The 18,942-nt window shown below is 40.5% G+C and overlaps 2 protein-coding genes across 3 annotated transcripts; both read left to right on the top strand.

The window, feature by feature from the left end:
- The first annotated feature begins 6,753 nt into the window (after positions 1-6,753).
- On the top strand, positions 6,754-8,548 carry LOC100822684 (acetylserotonin O-methyltransferase 1). The gene is made up of 2 exons (XM_003577941.4): positions 6,754-7,924; positions 8,039-8,548. The coding sequence occupies exons 1-2, from the start codon at positions 7,091-7,093 to the stop codon at positions 8,339-8,341; spliced, it is 1,137 nt and encodes a 378-aa protein (XP_003577989.1). The 5' UTR covers positions 6,754-7,090; the 3' UTR covers positions 8,342-8,548.
- Positions 8,549-11,665: 3,117 nt separating this feature from the next.
- Positions 11,666-17,016, top strand: LOC100834830 (E3 ubiquitin-protein ligase At1g12760). 2 transcript variants are annotated; one of them, XM_024463232.1, is made up of 5 exons: positions 11,666-11,829; positions 13,770-13,904; positions 15,360-15,494; positions 15,564-15,861; positions 16,435-17,016. In XM_024463232.1, exons 1-5 carry the CDS (start codon positions 11,681-11,683, stop codon positions 16,669-16,671), a joined length of 954 nt encoding a protein of 317 aa, XP_024319000.1. In that variant the 5' UTR covers positions 11,666-11,680; the 3' UTR covers positions 16,672-17,016. The 2 variants fall into 2 exon arrangements, with proteins under 2 accessions (XP_024319000.1, XP_010238064.1); XM_010239762.3 differs by having other exon boundaries at positions 11,694-11,829; positions 13,102-13,904.
- The last annotated feature ends 1,926 nt before the right edge of the window (positions 17,017-18,942 follow it).

Below are 18,942 nucleotides of genomic sequence, written 5' to 3'. Positions count from 1 at the left end.
TCTTCTTTGGGGTCATACTATGTTGATCAGTTTTTTAGTAATACTGATAGTCACTTTCGCAATAAGATTATTTGGAAACTTAAGATTCCTCTCAACATAAAGATATTTGCTTGGCTTCTTTGTCACGGGGTTGTACTGACTAAGGACAATTTAGCTAAAAGAAATTGGCAGGGTTGCAAAAAACGTGTTTTTGGTGATAAGAATGAAACTATACCTCAATTGTTTTTCGAGTGTCCTTTGGCTCAATTAGTATGGAGAGTTGTCTGTGTGACTTTTAATCTCCCACCTCCCGCGTGCATTATGAATTTGTTTGCCCGTTGACTTTGTCAGATGGAGAAGTGTCTCAAATCACTTATTCTTGTTGGGTTTGTGCGATTTGGTTGTCTATTTGGAATTGTCAGAATGATTTGGTGTTTAACAAAAAAAACTTTGAATATTTTGCAGGTGGTTTGTATGGCGACATACTGGCTCCGCTCTTGGTCACCTCTACTTCCGATGGTGGACAAAGAGTTGATGGAGTTCAACAGCTGGTTTGGGTGGCACGTCGATTCTAGGCTGGGGTAATTTTTTGATGTAATTGAGATGGATGAGTTTTCAGCTTTTTCGAACTCTTTTGAGATGTAACTGAGATCGATGATGTGTTATTTTTGGCGTAATAATATTATGACTGTGTGCATCGCACGATGCAGAGACTGGTGCATGCCCCCCCTTTTCGAAAGAAAAAAATATCTCGAAAAATCTATGTCTCCTAATTTTTCAAACCACACATTGTCCACCAAGCAATTTAGCAAATTCTATTCTAGTTTTCATTGTCTTTTCGTAATAATGATCCATCACGTCCATGATTCCTTTGGTTGTAGAGCAAGGTGGAACGGAATGAAACAGTTGTATTCTTATATGAATGAAATGGAATGGAACGGTTTACTTTGTTATATTCTTGTAACCAAACACCTAGAAGCGGCGGTTTCACTTGGAATCAAATGATTCCTATTTTTTTTAAGAATGAGATGGTTAGACATATTGGAGGAATATTTCCTTTTGAGAAACCATATAGTTTCATTCTAATGTTCTATATTCTAGGAAACGAACACAACAATAATCTCAATTTTGTAAGCCAGAGGGAGTATTACATTGAATACCAAACACAACAGTCCACTCCATGACATGAACCAAGCACTACTTACAGATTTGTCCAGGAATTGTAAAGACTAAGGGCCTTCTTGATTCATAGGATTGGAAAAGTTAAGGAATAAAAAAAATGTAGGATCGTAATGTCATGTCCACTTGAGCGAGCCCTATAAGATTTTGTTTACATCAAAATTTGTTTGATTGGACCAAAGAATTTTTTCCAAGAAGTTGGAGTGGATGTAAATTTTATATGGAATGTAGTACAAATGAATCCTTAGAAAAAAATCCTATAGGATTTAATTCTACGAATCAAACGACCAACATAGAAAAAATTTCTAAGAATTTCAAGCTTTCAAAATTCTTATGAAAATCCTTTAAATCAAAAGAAGCCTAAAGTCGTGTAAGATGAAATACCATGTGCAACAGATTCAAGAAGCATCTCTTTTTCTCCAATTGACAGTTTTTCTTCTTCCAAACATTCACGCTTCTCAGCAACGGGATGGATCAAGAATTGATACTCCGATCGATCCTTGTAGTACGGTAAAAAAACGTCAATAACCATGTTGTCAAAAGTAGTTGATTTTCTTTTTTTGCAGGGATCAAAAGTAGTTGATTGACTAGTAGAATTCTGACATTTAAGGTGAAACGGACCGATAACTATACAGTTCAAAGGCCATAATGAATGAAACGAACAGCCTACGCATGAAGGGATTTTCTTGACGAAACTTGTTCGTCAATCATCAATGTTGATGCTTACCTATCGACAGTCCAGCTTGCACATGGACATAACCACGCGAAAGAAAAAATATCCTGGATAAGTTTGGGTGGCTTGCATTTATACCGGGAGTGTATCAATTTGGACTTTGTGGAGTGGCAAATCCTAGATTGGCATCCCCATATGATCAATTCTTCATTTATTGACCTGATAATACAGTACTTTTGATGGCACCGATATAGCTGAGAAGGAAAGATCTAGTTCCTCACATATGTTTTCCAATAAAGATCTTATATTCTAAACAAACCTGGAAAAACTATGTACTCCCTCGATCCAGCTACGTAGAGTGCTTTTGACCTCCTTATGCAAATTTTCATTGATGTTAAATCCGTCATACTGTTGATCGATCTGCACAGTGCACACAGCTCATGATGGGAGCACATGGTTATCTTAGTTGAAGTATATATCTTCGCAAAAACAAAAACAAAATCTTAGTTGAAGTATAAAATTAGAAATGCAATCTGGCTAAATACGGTTGGAATAACGATCGATCAAAGAGGAAAAAATCATTTTGCTAACTAGCAACTAACGGGATATTTAAAGCCTCCTTTGGATTCGAAGAATTTAAGAGATTCTATTTATTAGGATTTTTTAAATAACTCGGGTTGTATAAATTCAATAAAATTCATATGGAACAAATCATCAATTCATAGGAATTTTAGAGGATTTCTAACAGATGCACGTCTTGGTAAAATTTCTTTATGTGTCTCGTCTACATGTTCTCGCTTAAAATTCCGGAAAAAAAAATCAAAGTGGTGGATCCAAACGGCCATTGCAAATTTTCTGAGGTTCTGACATTTCATAATATTTCAATATATCTTCATTTTTTTTCTTCTGTTTCCATAGAATGATGTGCGTGTTCACCAAGCCCTGGAAATTATTTCATTATGCACGCGCTCTTAGCTGTAGTAACTAGTACATGACAATGGAAACAATTGCATATTTTCTACGTATATTATGATCTTTTTTTTAGAACAGATGGCAGCGGATGGTCACACACTGTGCACACTTGTATGATCAAAAGACATGTGGGCACACGAATCACTGTAGATGCACTGATGGTTTGACCAATTAGAGGGCAAGTACCAATTAGCATCAATTTTTATTTGCTACGCTTTAATGGACAGGTTGCCAGTAATGGTCACTATCAAAACATAATTAGCTTTCGGGAAAATTGCGTTATCCGTACGTATCTATCAACGTTGGAGAACTTAGTCGCCGGGTCATTTAAGTTTTCGTGATCGGGAGTAAATGAATTAATGAATTGGACGACCACATTTTTTCTGTCCAGTTGCTCATCGCGGGGATATTTTATTTAGGTAGGTCGTAGCATCTTGTACTCGTATCCATCGGACTACTCAAATAGTGCAAGTAACTTGGATAATAACATGCATGTCAACTAGTCATTTTGGTGACATGGCATAATAATAAATGGAAAAAAAAATGTGGTAACTAATATGTTACCATAACATCACACAAATCAAGACAAGATGAGTCTACATCATAATATATGAACAATGCAAGATACCACATGTATAAGTTACTCCCCACTATTAAGGTAGTAACTTAGACACATAATAAAGACATGCTACTAGTCTAAATTACTATGCACTATGACCAACCAAAGAAGAGAAAAAATTAAGTGTATTTGTTGCGAGGAAAAAATGTATGGGCCATTGAAATGCGGCTGGCCTGGTTCGTAGGTCGCCAATTTAACTAAGGAGATATAAGTTATATGACCAAAAAAGTATATCATTAAATACTTCATTTGATTATCTAGTGATATACTTTTTGTGTAATATAAGTACATATTTAGTTTATCAAACCGACAACCATGAAATACGTGCATGCCTTATAAATCCGAACAAAGCGAATACTCTGTATGTGCAGACTGTTGGGACCCGCATGATTTTCTCCAAATTAACAGGTCAATCCTGTGTAGTCTGGAAAACGACGACAAAATTCCTGTCCGGGCGGTTTGTGATCCCACACACAGCTTGCTTTCTAGTTTCACAATTTAGACTAGGTCCAGTTTGAATTGTCAATATACTCCCTAACTTCTGATTAGAAAGTCCATCTTCTAATTCATACTAGTCAAAGAGTGTCCATTTATATGTTCGACTAACCATTGATGAAGTATATATGCATACTTGTCTTTTTCAAGTATTGCTTTATTTCACATTGGAGACCCAAATTACATAGTATTGGTCTAGGCGTAATTAAATTTGCTTATTCCCAAGGCAGATGGGCTTACAAAATAAAAATTTAATATTTTTTAGATGGGCGTATAAATTGAAAAGGATGAGGTACTTAATTGAAATTTTTCCTTATTTTCCTATAAAAGATAGACTCAAACATCTAATCTACAAGTCCAACCATAACCCAACTCAGACTTATATTTGACACAGATTCCAACAAGCTTCATCTTGCAGAATATGCCTTTTGCCATCTTGAAGCCTTCATGCATGGACCTCTGTTGGCTTGGACTTGATTTTCTTATAAGGGCATCTTCGATATTTATTGGAAACTTTACCATGTACAAGATTTTGTTGATGTGGATGAAGAGCGACAATTTAAACTGCAATGTCTATTAACTTTGCCATGTAATCTGTTGCTGGTGTCAACAGGAAGACGTCCCTTTGCCGCCACAGAATTAAGGTGGATCAAAGGTGGTGCGACAATAACTGGAAGCGGGACAATGATGTTTACTACTTTCAAGAATTGATGGCAGTGACTGCTTCGACGACAAGTATGTGCGTGCTCGGGTAGAAACACTATTAGTACGCCGAGCCTCTAGATGTCCTGCCTTAGTCACACCAGACCAATGACGAGTCTCACACTTCCTCCTACCACTGAGCTCTATCTTGCATGCACGTGTGCTCCTCTCTCTTTTTTTATCTTGCTCACATAGGCTTTGATTCTCCGGATCCTTGCACTTTAGGTTTAATTACTTATCTTTCAGCGAGAATAACTGTTAATTAGGTGGGGATGACCCTCATGATCCGGAGATAACCGTATGACGCGTGCATGTGGCGGCCTGCAATATTTGGAACCAACTCCGACAGAAATTGATCTTGCTAGCAACACTGACCTGACCATGAATGTCTTTTCATGATATCAATGGAGCACAAGCAAGAAAAATAGTAGGAAGTACAAGTACTGCGAGTATCGTTTTAAATGCAATAGCTAATTTGATCAAGAGGTTGAGGTTTGTGGTACAATGGTGGTGATTTCTTTATGGAAAACAAATGTAATCAAAATCCGAGTTTTAGAGGGGATTTGAGGACTTATTTAAAGGAGATGAGGGTTGGGAGTTTTACGGCCACCACAGGGGCGACCCAATCTAACCCTAAAATAAACCCTCCTCTCATACTCTAACTTGGAAATAAATTGGGTTTGAGTCTAATTTCGAAAGTACACGGGTGATTGGTACGTTAATCGTACAGTTCATTATAAAAGTTTATCGATATATGCATGAGAAAGTAACGAATGTTGCAAAGCCTGAACCCGATGGCCGCGATAAGGCATTACGTGGAGATGCAGATGTGTGGAACCAGGAAGCATCGGGTGCTCCCAGTCAGAGGCACTTAGTGGCGGATCCAAAGCCAAGGATCTTTGGGTGCAGTCCCTCAACGTGGATCCGCCAATGGAGGTGTTGTGCCGGGATGAATTTCAAAGGACATCTATCAAACTGAGTTTTTCAGGGTTCTGATGAGTCTTTCGGGTCTACAAAATCCCGTTGGGGCCCTGCACGCGTCGTGAGGGGCACAAATGGGAAACCAGCGGGGCGGTCAAAAAAGGCGCGTGCCAAAGGGGAGACAAGGCGATATGGCAACAAAGCACAATAGATAGATAGTGTCGTTGGCGCTAACAGCGCAAGAAGCTATCAATATTGGAGGTGATTCCATTATAATGGAGATGAACCCATAGGCTTTATTTTCTACTCACTCCGTTTCACAAAACATCTCGTATAATTTTTTTCTTCTGGATTACACAGTACATCTTATTTTCTCGTGGCTCCCGCACCTAGACAATAACTGTCCACACTCATTTTCTTTTAAGCCAATAAGAATGCTCAGATGCTAAAAACGATAATTGCCTTGTTCCAAGTGCAAAAATCGATATGAGATGTTTTGGGAAACGGATGGAGTAGCTTTGTCCCTTTTGTTCATATTAAGTAGTTCCATTTAGAAAATTAGTTTCTTTTCATTAATTAGTTCCATTTAGAAAATTAGTTTTTTTTCTAAAAGGACAGAATAGCCCGTACCAGTACTAGACTAACTATAAAATTCCCCATAGCACATGTTCGAATGGGCTGTCATCTTTGGCCTAATGTTTGATTTTTCGGGGGCCAAACTGGTCGTGATTGCTGAAGGCATTTTTTTGTAGCGCTGAAGGCATTTTTTTGCTACAAACAGAAGGTGTGTAATGAACCCCTCAGGATCTAACGGCTAGCAACATGGTTGGTTTGCTAGCCGGTGCCCGTTCATGATCGACTCCTTACACTTTTGGTTGGCTAGTTCTTTCTAGCCAACCATTTCATTTTCTTTTAAAATATTGATAATGATTTTTTTTTACAAACACATTACAAGCACAGACACTCACACCCTTGCAAACGCACACACTCCTACGAGCACTTTCGAGCATATTGAGAATGATTTAATTTGTTTGCCAGTAAGTTAATTATTTGTTAAAACTATAGTTCAAACATGCAAAGTGGAAAATAGTTACTCTAGATTTAATGAATGAAAGCGACTAGTGTTGTGTGAGGCGGGTTGAAGCGGACCCGTATTTGAATACCCCTGGCAGTAGTGTGCTTGCATCGCGAGCCGCAGGCGTCTCGTTATGGATTCTTGTGTTCTTCTCATACGCGTGTTGGATGTTTCCCTTGGATGTTTTCTTGTGTGCAACGATAAAATTCCTGAATTCGACCGTACGAACTTGTTTGTGCGTGATCTTCTAAACCTCTGCAGTTGGAATTTCATTAGTACCAACAGTGTAAATAGTTTACTCTGTGTCGACGGATGCAATTGCTTCTCTTGGCCTATTTTTCCGTTTCACACGGCAGCTAGAGAGATACTTACAGTGTATCATTTCGTTCCGTCCTCTATAAAGGGACCAAAAACTGAGCCAAAGGCTGCACATACAAGCTTTGATTTGCAGCGAACTAAACTCTAGCAGATCGACATGGGGCTTAAACTCTTGGCCGAAGTGAGTCCTCAGGACTTGCTGGTAGCTCTCGCCGAGCTCCACAACCACACGATCGGCTACGTCAAGTCCATGGCGCTCAAATGCGCCGTGGATCTCGGCATCCCGGCCGCCATTCACCGCCGCGGCGGCTCTGCCACGCTCGCCGAAATCGCGAGCGACGCCTCGGTGCATCCGGCCAGGCTCCCGGACATCAAACGCGTCATGGAACTCCTCAGCGCTTCCGGCATCTTCACCGCCAAGCCGGCTGATCAGGGCGGCTCCGGAGCCGTCGTGTACGGGCTGACCACGGCGGGCCGATTCCTCGTGGGCTACCGCAACATCTCCCCCGTGGTGCCCTTCCTGACGAACCCTCTCGTCGTCTCCTCCTTCTTCAGCATGAGCGACTGGCTCAGGAGCGAGCCGACGACGGCGGCCGCGGCAGCCGGAGCCGGCAGTAGCTCCGGCTCCGGCTCTCTCTTCGAGCTGGCGCACGGCTGCGCCCAGGCGGAGATGGCCAGCAAGGACGCCGCGCTGAACGGCGTGCTGAACGAGTCCATGGCCGCCGACAGCCAGCTCTTCCTGGAGGTCGTGATTTTCGACAAGGGCCGCATCTTCCGCGGGCTGAGCTCGCTGGTCGACGTCGGCGGCGGCAATGGCGCCGGCACGCAGGTCATCGCCAAGGCTTTCCCGCGCATCAAGTGCACCGTGCTGGACCTTCCTCACGTTGTCGGCCAGCAGGCCGCCGCCGGCGCCGCCGGTGAGGGCAATCTGCAATTCGTCGCCGGTGACATGTTTGAATCCGTTCCGTCTGCCAACGCTGCCTTACTCAAGGTATCAATATCACTTGTTTACGGATACTCGTCAATTTGATTGCATACTCTTCTTTCACTGAATGGTTTGTCCTCTTTAGACCTTCAAATTGGTTCTCTATGTCCGTTGTTGTAGAACGTTTTGAATCACTGGGGTCACGACGACTGCGTCAAGATACTTGCACGTTGCAAGGAAGCCATCCCTGCTAGGAATGCTGGAGGAAAGGTCATCATCATAGACATGGTGAGGGGATCGGTGCTGGGGGACAGCAAAGTCAGCGAGATGGAAGCCATACAGAACATGTTCATGATGTACGTAAACGGGGCGGAACGAGACGAGAGTGAGTGGAAAGCCATATTTTCTGACGCTGGATTCAGTGACGACTACAAAATCATGCCGGTGCTGGGTCCCCTTTCAGTAATTGAGATCTATCCGTAAAAGTGGGCAATAGGTTGCTTCCAATGTATGCGTTTAAGTTACTCTGCTTTCAACAAGGAGGCTACCACGTTAACGTGTGCCTATGCTGTGGTTTTTTCTCTTCCATTAAAAATACGATACAAGTGTGAGCCTATCCAGCATAGTTGGTTCTGAAATTTGTAACTTTATTTTGTGAAATCATGTGTCATGTTTTGACGATTAGAGTTTCTTCCTCCGAGCCAGACAACAGCAATTTTGTTGTTTGATTCTATCATGTTCATGGAAAATTCTATGGTAGGAATGGGCACCCCACCTCTTGTGTTTCTTTCAAGCGAATTTTGAGAACTATATGATCTTCAAATTAGACGGCCAGGTTGCACAAGTACAGATCCCGACGGAGAGAAGGACTAGACCGCTCATGCTTGTACCTTCGCTAGAGCAACAACCGAGATATAACCACCACTTTAAGAATTCGGGAGGAAAAAAGGGACCCGAGTAGATACCGAATAGGGGGACTGAATGGCAAAAAAAATTCAGGAATCCGATCTCGCGGGTGAAAAATCACAATATACTCGGATCCGAGAGATCGGGTGGGCCGGGAACCGAAACACACCACGCAGCTTTGGCGGGACGAAAATTTCCGCTGCGCGCCCAAGCTGCCACTCGCCGTCGCCGCCGTAGATCAACTCGCCTGAGCTCGGACCGGCCCGGCCCCGTCGCAAAAAAGTCTGGCATGGAGTACCCCAAAGCGTGCTACACCGGTTCGAAGGCGGTTCCCGGCGGCGGCGGCCCTCCCGTGGCTCACTTTCCTCCCGGGCTAGTTTGCGGGTTCTGTTCTGGTCGGGCCAGTTTATGGGTTCTGTTCTAGTCGGGTAAAAGTGAAACCGAATAACACGAGTTCGGTCGACCGAATCGGTGTTTTCGTGATTTGGAAAGATCGGTAGCTTCTAGAGATGATCTTACATTTCACTTTTCAACTTGTTCTCTTCCTCAGATCACACTTGTACTAATATATACGAGGTATTGATGTTCGATAAGCTAGGTGTTAGTGTGGCGTGTACGTCACCGTACAAGTCATCAAATATAGCAGACTCTTGTTTGTGACGTTCTTCCTTGTATATCAAAATAGTTTCGGCACCAAAAATAATCAGAAATTCACCTGTGCCATTAACTTTCATGAACATGTAATGCCAAGGTGCCCGTTTTGGTCTCGGTGTGATCCCTTCGGTTTTTTTTTGAGAGTAATCCCTTTGTTTGATGAAAAGGCTTTCCTATTTCTTGGGCCGAAAGGCCGGAGATCCAACCTCTCTTCTACTCGGGCCTAAGCTCATAACCTAGGTCCAAATAACTACCATCTCTCTCTTGGGCCTAATCCATTCCCTTGGCCCATCTGGCTGAGGGATGACCTAGCCCATCTCCCATTCGAGCCCGTTTGCCCCTGCCATCCTGTCAACAAGAGCACCTGCCCCCTCCCCCCCACCCCCCACCACACCACCACTAAAAAAAGAGCACATGAGGGCTTTTGACCGAAAATTACATTAGTAATATGAGATTATTGCAGCACAAAATATATATTGTTGGATTCGTATCGAAAAACTCTTTCTAATGGTATAACTCCTATGTACATATACTAAATATAATTGTTGGTCAAAGTATGACATGAACTTCAATATAAGCCTTATATTCCCAAACGGAGGGAGTACTATTTAGAGGTCGGAGCCAAGAAACATCTATTTATTAGCTACAGAGGTTCCTATAATAACTAAACAAAGAAATGGCAGAAATTGCCTTCGGGAGATTAAACAATATTTTATTTCAAAATAAATAAATTTTGATAATAATTATGGAAAATATGATACTCCCTTTGACCCATGTTACTTGCCGTTGATTTAGTTCAACTTTGGACTAAATCTGGGACAAGTAATAAGGATCGGAGGGAGAATTAAACTTCAGATTGCATAGTTACATGTGGATACTAGATATTTTCTTAGATTTTAAGAAACTCTCCTCAGTATGTGTGAAATTTTCTTGGCACTTCCTAGATATTTTCATGTTAGCCTAGTGAGTTTTGATGATTTTTAGGTATCTATAACCATTTATCTAAAGTTATAATATTTTTGAGCAATATTGGTTGTTGCTTTAGCAATGATACTTTCCCGAATATCTTGGATTCCTTGGGTCTCTTTGTAGTTTCACAAAAATCACGAGTCCTTCTATAGTTTCCTTGACCCTTGGGTCTTTATGCAGTAGAGAAGATGTTGGCCTTCTGATTTCAAGCACATACCAACCGAGTCTCATGGGAATTTAAACTCTACTTAAGGCCTTATAAACAATTTGTTTTTTCAATTTTGTTCAAGGCACCGGTTCTTCTTGTGTTTTTATCAGGTTCCTTTCCTCCATCTGAGTCATTTATTGACTTGACTAGACCTTGTTGGCATTTTGATGGAAATGCCTCACACTTTGGGTTTGGTTTGAGTTTTATTGGACCCACGATCCTGTCCATGAAATTCCTCCAACAGGTTGCGTTACCAAAAGATACTTTCTTCGATCTAGAGCTAATTCAAATTCATACCAATCTTTATGAAACGAAGAGAGTACTAGACTTGAAATCAAAAGTTTGTGAACCAAATGTGAAATGTCGTTGAGAGTATATGAATATTATTTTTGTGAAATTTACACAAACTTATCTAATACTCCAAATAAATTGAGCAATAATCATTGTAAAAAAAGTATATCTCAAGGACATCAATAGATTGGAAACATAAAAAATAGTCTGCTCAACACTGCGACGCTCCAATCCATGATCCATCTCTTTTTATCTCAACACAGTTAAGCTGGTTAAAGTGTAATGTTCTCCCTTGCTGAAGAGTTAGTCAGTTAGACAGTGGTGGCCCTCTCAATTTTCTCTGTCATAATTTCATCCTGAGCCTCCTCCGGTCAGTAATTAATCTATCCGTTTCATAATAAGTGTCGTAATCTAGCAGCGTTTTCGTGTGTAGATACATACGTATCTCGATAAAGTTGGGTCGGTTAACATGAGACATAGAGGTTAATACGAGACAGATAGAGTATATTGCAGATGAAACTGACCTCAAAACAAAATAAAAACGCTCCTGAAAAAATAAAATAATGTACCGCACAAAGAAAAGGAAAAAAAGACAAGAAGGAAGAGAGTTGGACCGACACGTTCTTCGCACGCGAAGCCAAGCTCCGCACCCCCTCCCACCCGCATAGACTATCCCCACGGGGGCAACGGATCCTTTCACGGTGTCACCCTCCAACGCATCCACCGACTCGTCTGACTGCCGTCCATGGACCAGGAGCACGGATGCGCGGCAGGACGTCCACCGTTCACCGAAGATGAGAAGAGGCGGAGGAAATGAATTGAGTCGCTTTCGCGAAAGGGACCCCGGCTCTGCCTCCCTGAGTCCCTTCCCTTCCCTCGTGGCCACCCCTCAGAAGACCGCGGGAGCCCCGTCGATTAGGGGACCAATTGATCTAGGGATTCGGTGAGTTCTTCGGTGCTCTTCTCTTTGTTCAGTTCTTGAGCTCTTGAATCATCTTTTTGTGGTTTTTGCTCTCTGTAGCAAGATTCACTGTTGGGATGGTTTCGGCAATTTCTTGGGTTCTTTTTATTTTGTTGGGAGCGTATGGAGCGGTAGGGATTTGCTAGTAAGGGGCTTCGTTGTTAGGATGAGATCTGTAGCGTTTTGTGTGGATTTTCTTGCCTTTTTGTCAGCAGTAGGTGTCGGCCACAGTTTCTTGGTTTACCGTAATTATTTTGAGTTTTGTTTTTCAGTTATGTTCATGATTTGGGGTATTGCCTCGTGTGATTATTATTGCGTAAGTTCGTCTGCGGTGATGGATGGAGTTTAGCTTTCACTCTTCAGACTACAAGGGAAAATAATTGGAGCAGATTGACTGGGGACTTGCTTTAATTGAGTTTCTAATTGTTAATACTGCTTCATTTTTTTCTATTCGGGAAGAAACGTACTTCGATTGAGTTGTCGTTTCTGAAAGCTCGAACTAGAATAGCTTGCACCTGAAATGGTTCAATCGTTGTTGCTTGCTTTAGTTTAGATACTGATGGGTTTAGCATGATACTATGTCATAGCAGAACTTATTTGCTTGGAGAGTAGTGATATTGACCAGGGCTGTCTAGAGACTTTCTGATATGGTTTCTGTAGTCTTGGATTCAAGATGTCTCTACTCCTTAATGTCCTACGAATTTGTATATGCCAATTAATAATGTTGAAAATAAAAACCTTATTGGTCGATAATTTTTTTCTCTTGTACTCATGCCCATGGTGTACTCCCCCCATTTCACAAAAAACTGACATTTGGACATTGCCATGGTTTCCAAAACACAGCTTTGACTATGAATTTTTATTGTATTATAATTATGGAACATGGTAAATCTATGATACTATTAAACAAGTCTGGGGACAAATCAACACATAGGATTCCCAAGTGATTGAAATATTTAGAAAATATTGGTAGCCAAAGTTTTGAAAGTTTGAGTAGATTCATGTAAAGAATGTCAGCTTTTTGTGAATTGGAGGGAGTAATAAACATGATGAGTATTCTTTTGGAAAAAAAGAATAAGCAGGATTGTACTCTTCAAGAATTGGAGTTTTCACTCCCAATTACTGCTTTGTCTGTCACGGTCATTTTTATTCTTCGTCAATCTACTATATGCATGATTGAGTCTTCAATTTCATTTTGTATGTTTGGAACACTATGTGTGAGAGGTTCTTTGTTTTCTAATTTGGAATTTTCAGTTGGAATTTTCCATGAAGCAAGTGAAGTTATCATAAGGCACAGACTAAAGTTGTGTACATTATACGAGAATCAACATCCTCCTCTGCTCTATTTGCACTAGAACACAGACCTTTGTCAGCTCCTGGTTAAAAAGATGGTGAATCCCCATATGGTTAGCCAAGATGAGTATGTGTGTGCCTTTTTGTGATTAGAATTAAGCTGAAAGTGATAAATCCAAGTTGTTGATGGAGCATGCTACCTGTGATGATGCACACGAGCATGTTATAAATGTGGCACATGGAGAAACTGCATCAACATCTACCGGTCATCAAGATCTGCACAGTGATACAGATGAACCACATCAGGAAGATAGGCCTTCGACAAGCACACGAACTCCGTCACCAGAATCTTCAGCATCAACCTCTCCAACTGCATATAACTCCAACAGTTTATCATTTCCTAGAAGAGATAGTATCTATAGTCATGGAAGAAGTCTGTGGAATTCTGGTTTATGGATATCGTTTGAACTTGTCATATATGTAGCACAGATTATAGCTGCTATTGTCATCCTCATCCTTTCAACTCATGAACTTCCCCATGCCCCTTTGTTTGCATGGATAATTGGTTATACAGTTGGCTGCGTTGCAAGTCTTCCTCTTATTTATTGGCGCTATGTCCATCGAAACAGACCTTCGGAGGAAGAACCTGAACAGCCACCTACCACTTATCCTACCCTGACATCCTCTCAATCATCAGAAGGACGCAATCAGCGTACCAGTGGTACTGTCTTGCATCTTGGGTGTATCACAGTTTCTTGTCCAAGGTGAATTTTTTTTACTCACGTTATGTTTCCTAAGCTTCTATTTATTGAGAAATCCTTCGATGCACAGTATGTCCTGTAATGTCGTATGTTTTATCCAAAAATCTGAAAAGTGCTATGAACAAATTAATTGTTAAATTGGAATGAAATTACGAAGAAAACTGTTTTATTTAATGATGTTACATTAGTTTATGTTATATTCAGTGGCAACTGGCAACTGTAGGAAAAAAAATACAATATGAAAACGAATCTGTGAGAAGAATTAAACAAAGGTCATAATGCCGCATGCGAAATAAGTAAATGAAATTCTCAGTTTATAGAGATCAGTTTTATTTTACATTGTAGCATTTTCTAGAGTCACCACAATCCACAATAATTTATATAAATTAGCATAGCGAATTAGCGATGTCTTCTCTCCAGTACCAATGAGTAAATGAGATTCCCAGTTTATAGAGATCAGTTTTATTTTAATTTTAGCATTTTCTATAGTCACCACGATAATTTATATAAATTAGCATAGGGATATCTTCTCTCCAGTACTTCTCCCTATCTATGCTTATCTTGCAATGGTACATTCTTTGTATGGCTTGCCAGTTTAACCTGGTCAGTTGTAAGAACTTGAAAAATGAAGAACTCATTTAGGTGGCTTTCTAAGAGTTTTGAATTTGGAAAGGACAATTTTGCAGGTCTTTTGATTGCCCAGTAAATAATTGTAGAATTATTCACTTGTGAGCAATATCATGTTGATTTGTTTACTTAATATGTACCAATCTAATTACTTGTGTATGTCACTAATGATATGTCTGATATCAATTTTAGTGTGCCATAGCCCACGATCAATCACTTCAAAGTTAAAGAATATTGTGTCACCACAGATTGTGATGCATTCATATCTTTTACTCCCTCCGATCCATAAAAAGTGTCACCCACGTAGTACAAAATTTGTACTAACTTAATACAAAATGGGCGACACTATTTATGGATCGGAGGGAGTAGCATATATAAATTAAAATTACCACGCGAAGTTCCGCCCAAAAGAGAAAAGAAAGAAAATACATGAAGGATTCTACAATTCAGTGGTTCTATAACCCTATTTAATTTTATGTTTGCTCATTTTTACTGTGGAAGTATAGAAGAGTACTAGAAATTTGTACCATGGGCTACTGCAATTCTCACTCCATGGCATAATATTATCATGTCTCCTTCAGATTTCTCACTAGAGTGGTTGTGGGATGATCCCTTCTGTGTTGTGCTTGAGAGAAGCATGCAATGATGTGAAACATAAAATGTCCTGTTTAGCTAGAGTGAGATTGCTGATAGTTTACTCTAGTCTTAAGTATTCATATTTGGTTCCTAACTTGTAGAGCCAGGGGATGTGCGTATTATAATTAATATCTGGCTGTATGCACCAATTTGAAATGAATGAGTGCTGTTATCTGACGTAATTATGCATTACAGGCCCAGCATACTGGCTTACCATTCCAAGACAGCTGTAGACTGTTTCTTTGCTGTATGGTTTGTTGTTGGCAATGTGTGGATTTTTGGTGGGCGTGGCACTTCTTCAGATGCTCAGGACGCTCCCAATATGTATAGGTAGTTGCATTGCTAACTGTTTCTTTCATTACATTTTGAACTCCCAACTGACTCTGCTCCCCATTCTAGGCTATGTTTAGCATTCCTTGCACTTAGTTGTGTTGGGTATGCTGTTCCTTTCATCATGTGTGCAGCGATATGCTGCTGCTTTCCATGCTTAATTTCTGTTCTGCGCCTCCAAGAGGATTTGGGTCAAACTAGAGGAGCTACTCAAGAGCTAATTGAAGCACTGCCAACCTATAAATTCAAACCAAGACGGAGCAAAAACTGGGGGCTTGACTATGCTTCGAGCTCAGAGAATCTTAGCGAGGGTGGCATCCTGGGCCCAGGGACTAAGAAGGAAAGAACTGTTTCAGCTGAAGATGCTGTGAGTATATATTCCACTTCCTTTTCCAGTGTCATGGTATTCGACAAGTAGGGACTTGCTATCATCTTTCATATACTTCATAATTTAGTAAAGATACCTATAATCAATGCAAGTGGCAGCATAAACACTCGGTATTATGTGGTTCATTTATTGGTCTACCTTCAGAATATTTATCAATAAGTGGTATAGTCGATGATTTTTCTATACAACTTCTCCAGACAAGCATGGAAATATATTCTATTCTCATTGTGTAGCACAGATTGATCTCAAGTGCTTTAGGGAGATATTCTTGATTTGTAAGGACCACCTTCTTCTATTATACTATAGCTTTGCATGTTCCCTCTTAGGTTATTGCTAGCTACTCCATGCGGCTTTTTTTTTTCTGAAACTGCGTGGCTTGGTTGATATTTGTTAGTGTACCTACTCTTCACAGCTTTGCCACTATTAACTTGATGCCAGTTCTCCAAATACTGCACCATATCAGTTCTCAATATACTCACATGGGCACATTTGCTCTGTTTCTCAGCATGATTCACGTGTCGTAACTGTCAACATCTCCTGATATTGGTGCAGGTGTGCTGCATTTGCCTTACTAAGTATGGTGACGACGATGAACTCCGTGAACTTCCTTGTACTCACTTGTTTCATGTGCAATGTGTTGATAAATGGCTCAAGATAAATGCAGTATGCCCACTCTGCAAGACAGATATTGGAGGCGTGGTTCGATCATTGTTTGGATTGCCCTTTGGTCGCCGTCGCGTTGATAGAGTGACAGGAAGGGGCGTAGCTAGCTCAAGATTTACTGTATAGAACATGTCCTTCTGCTCTGGTATGCTTGCTTTGTTCCATTTATTTCTGCATAGTGGTGCTAATGGGATTCAGTGGGCTGATTGTCAAGGAAAGTGTTAAACTGCTTTCTGTCAGACTGTCACGCTTGGCTTCACTGAAGTGATGACAGCAAGTGGTGATCTGGTGCTTGTAATGGCAAGTTTCACTGATAAAGTGGAGCTGATGCTATATTCTGATGTATCGTTTGACATCCAGCTTGTAAATAAAGAACACAAAGTTCAGTTCTGAGGTGCATGGGCATGGGGAAGGACGATATATTTTGTTGAATTAAGAATATAACTTTGCAGGCATTCTATTTTTTTTTAATCACTGGACTTGCTATTTGTTTACTGCCAGTACTGTGAGTTTCTCTTGGTTGGCGCCATGCACCAAATGGTCAGCCAATTTTGAGAGGAAGTCACAAGGAGATGGCATGTTGTAATGTATCCCATTCACTCAGTTTTTTTTTTATTGCTTTGGTGAAGCTGTCATGTTTTATTTCAGTTCAAACCTATTCTTGTTTCTGCTGTAGTTTCTGGCAAAAAAAGAAATGTTTCCATCAGACCATAAGCATATCCAGCATTTCTCGAAGGAAAAATGTTGTTTTTGATCATGGATGACAGGATGAGCAGAAGCTCAAGAGGAGAAGACCTGGGCTAATGCAATGATGGAAAATTATCCTAGAGGAAGTATGGAAAGTATACTCAATATCTGAGATGATGTTACTCTGATACCATTATGACGATATCACATGATGTTGTCTGCCTGTTCTTGATTTTACATGATGTCAGGTATGTAAGCATGTCGCTAACTCTGGCCACCTCTCCTGTCATGCGTTCTTGTCCCAAACATCTTAAACTCTTGTCATTGATGCAGGGGTTCAGCAGGACAGATGCTCTGGTGATCTGAACCATGTGTCCACACATGTATTGGATATTTGGATGCCATGTTCTATACGCTCAACAACTGCGATAATTCAAGGGAGAAAAGTCTGCAGTCTACAGCAAGAGACCAGCCACTTCTCTAGCCAGAGAACAATCTCCCGATCCAGCTGTTGTCTCATACAGCATAATATATTAATCGTGTGCCATTGTTTTTAGCTTGTCCTGATGACTGATGATTGGTGTAGGAAAGACAAATTTGTCTGGAGCGACGTAATGCGTCGTGGGGAGAAGTGCAGGGAATGTGAACATCCTCCTACCGACTCAGCATTGCAATTACAGATTCCCCGTGTCGTTCTCAATTCTCATGCTCATTCAAATTTAAGATGTTTTACCTTTGTCAAAATTTGACTAAGTTTATAGACAACACCTACAACTTGAAACTAGAATTGCAGATTTGATATAATACTATTTAAAACAGGACCAAAGCTGTGATTTTTTTTCAGGTTATCTATAAAGCCACGTAATGGATCCATTTGTGGTCATTTATTCTCCATGCGGACAAGCGGGAGTATATTGCTTCTGGATGCAACCGTTTGACAACAATCTCACGTGATATCTAAAATCAGGTTGGATGGCGGTCCATTCATAGAATTGGCAATGTTTAAACACGTTTTACATTTAAGTCAATATAGCTATGAAACACAAGCCAATGTCGTAACAAAATGAGACACAAACTAATAAGTACACGTATAACAAGTCAATACAAAATACACAAACGCAGTACAAAAGATAGCAATTAGCGTACTATATCTAAAAGACGTAAGGCATTAAAACTATGTGACATAAGGCAATGCAAATGATATAAAAAAAATGTCGAAAAAACGTGATTAGTTTTAAAGATCATGACACGAGAAATGCAATTGTGGAAATGGTTTTGTAATTAGATGTCCGATCCAAAAGTTATTGTGTGTGTTGTGTTTTTAATTAATTTTGCAAAAATCACCATGGTTGAGCCACACACGTACCCAACCAAGCGCGTAAAATGTGTCACACATGGGATGGTGACCTCTTAATTTGGACAGTGTCCATGTTCTAATCGATCGGATTAATCATCACATTAGAAAATCAAAATCTAAAAACAGCCACTTGAAAACAATTTCGTTAGTTGGTTGAGAAATAGATGCACCCAAGTTATACATCCAAAAGACTCAAATATGCAATGACAAATGTGAGGCAATATAGTTTGAGAGGCGAGAAATTCTGCATTAATGGGAGGTTTGATTCACAGGAAGAGGAAGAACACGTGAATCTTAATAAGCACATCCAAATAATAGTCGAAGCAATTAAAATCAAGGGACTATTATGTACT

This window comes from Brachypodium distachyon, chromosome 4 (assembly GCF_000005505.3).
Source record: "Brachypodium distachyon strain Bd21 chromosome 4, Brachypodium_distachyon_v3.0, whole genome shotgun sequence".
In the NCBI taxonomy this organism is placed as follows: Eukaryota; Viridiplantae; Streptophyta; class Magnoliopsida; order Poales; family Poaceae; genus Brachypodium; species Brachypodium distachyon.
This window is presented reverse-complemented; position numbering and strand designations above follow the sequence as displayed.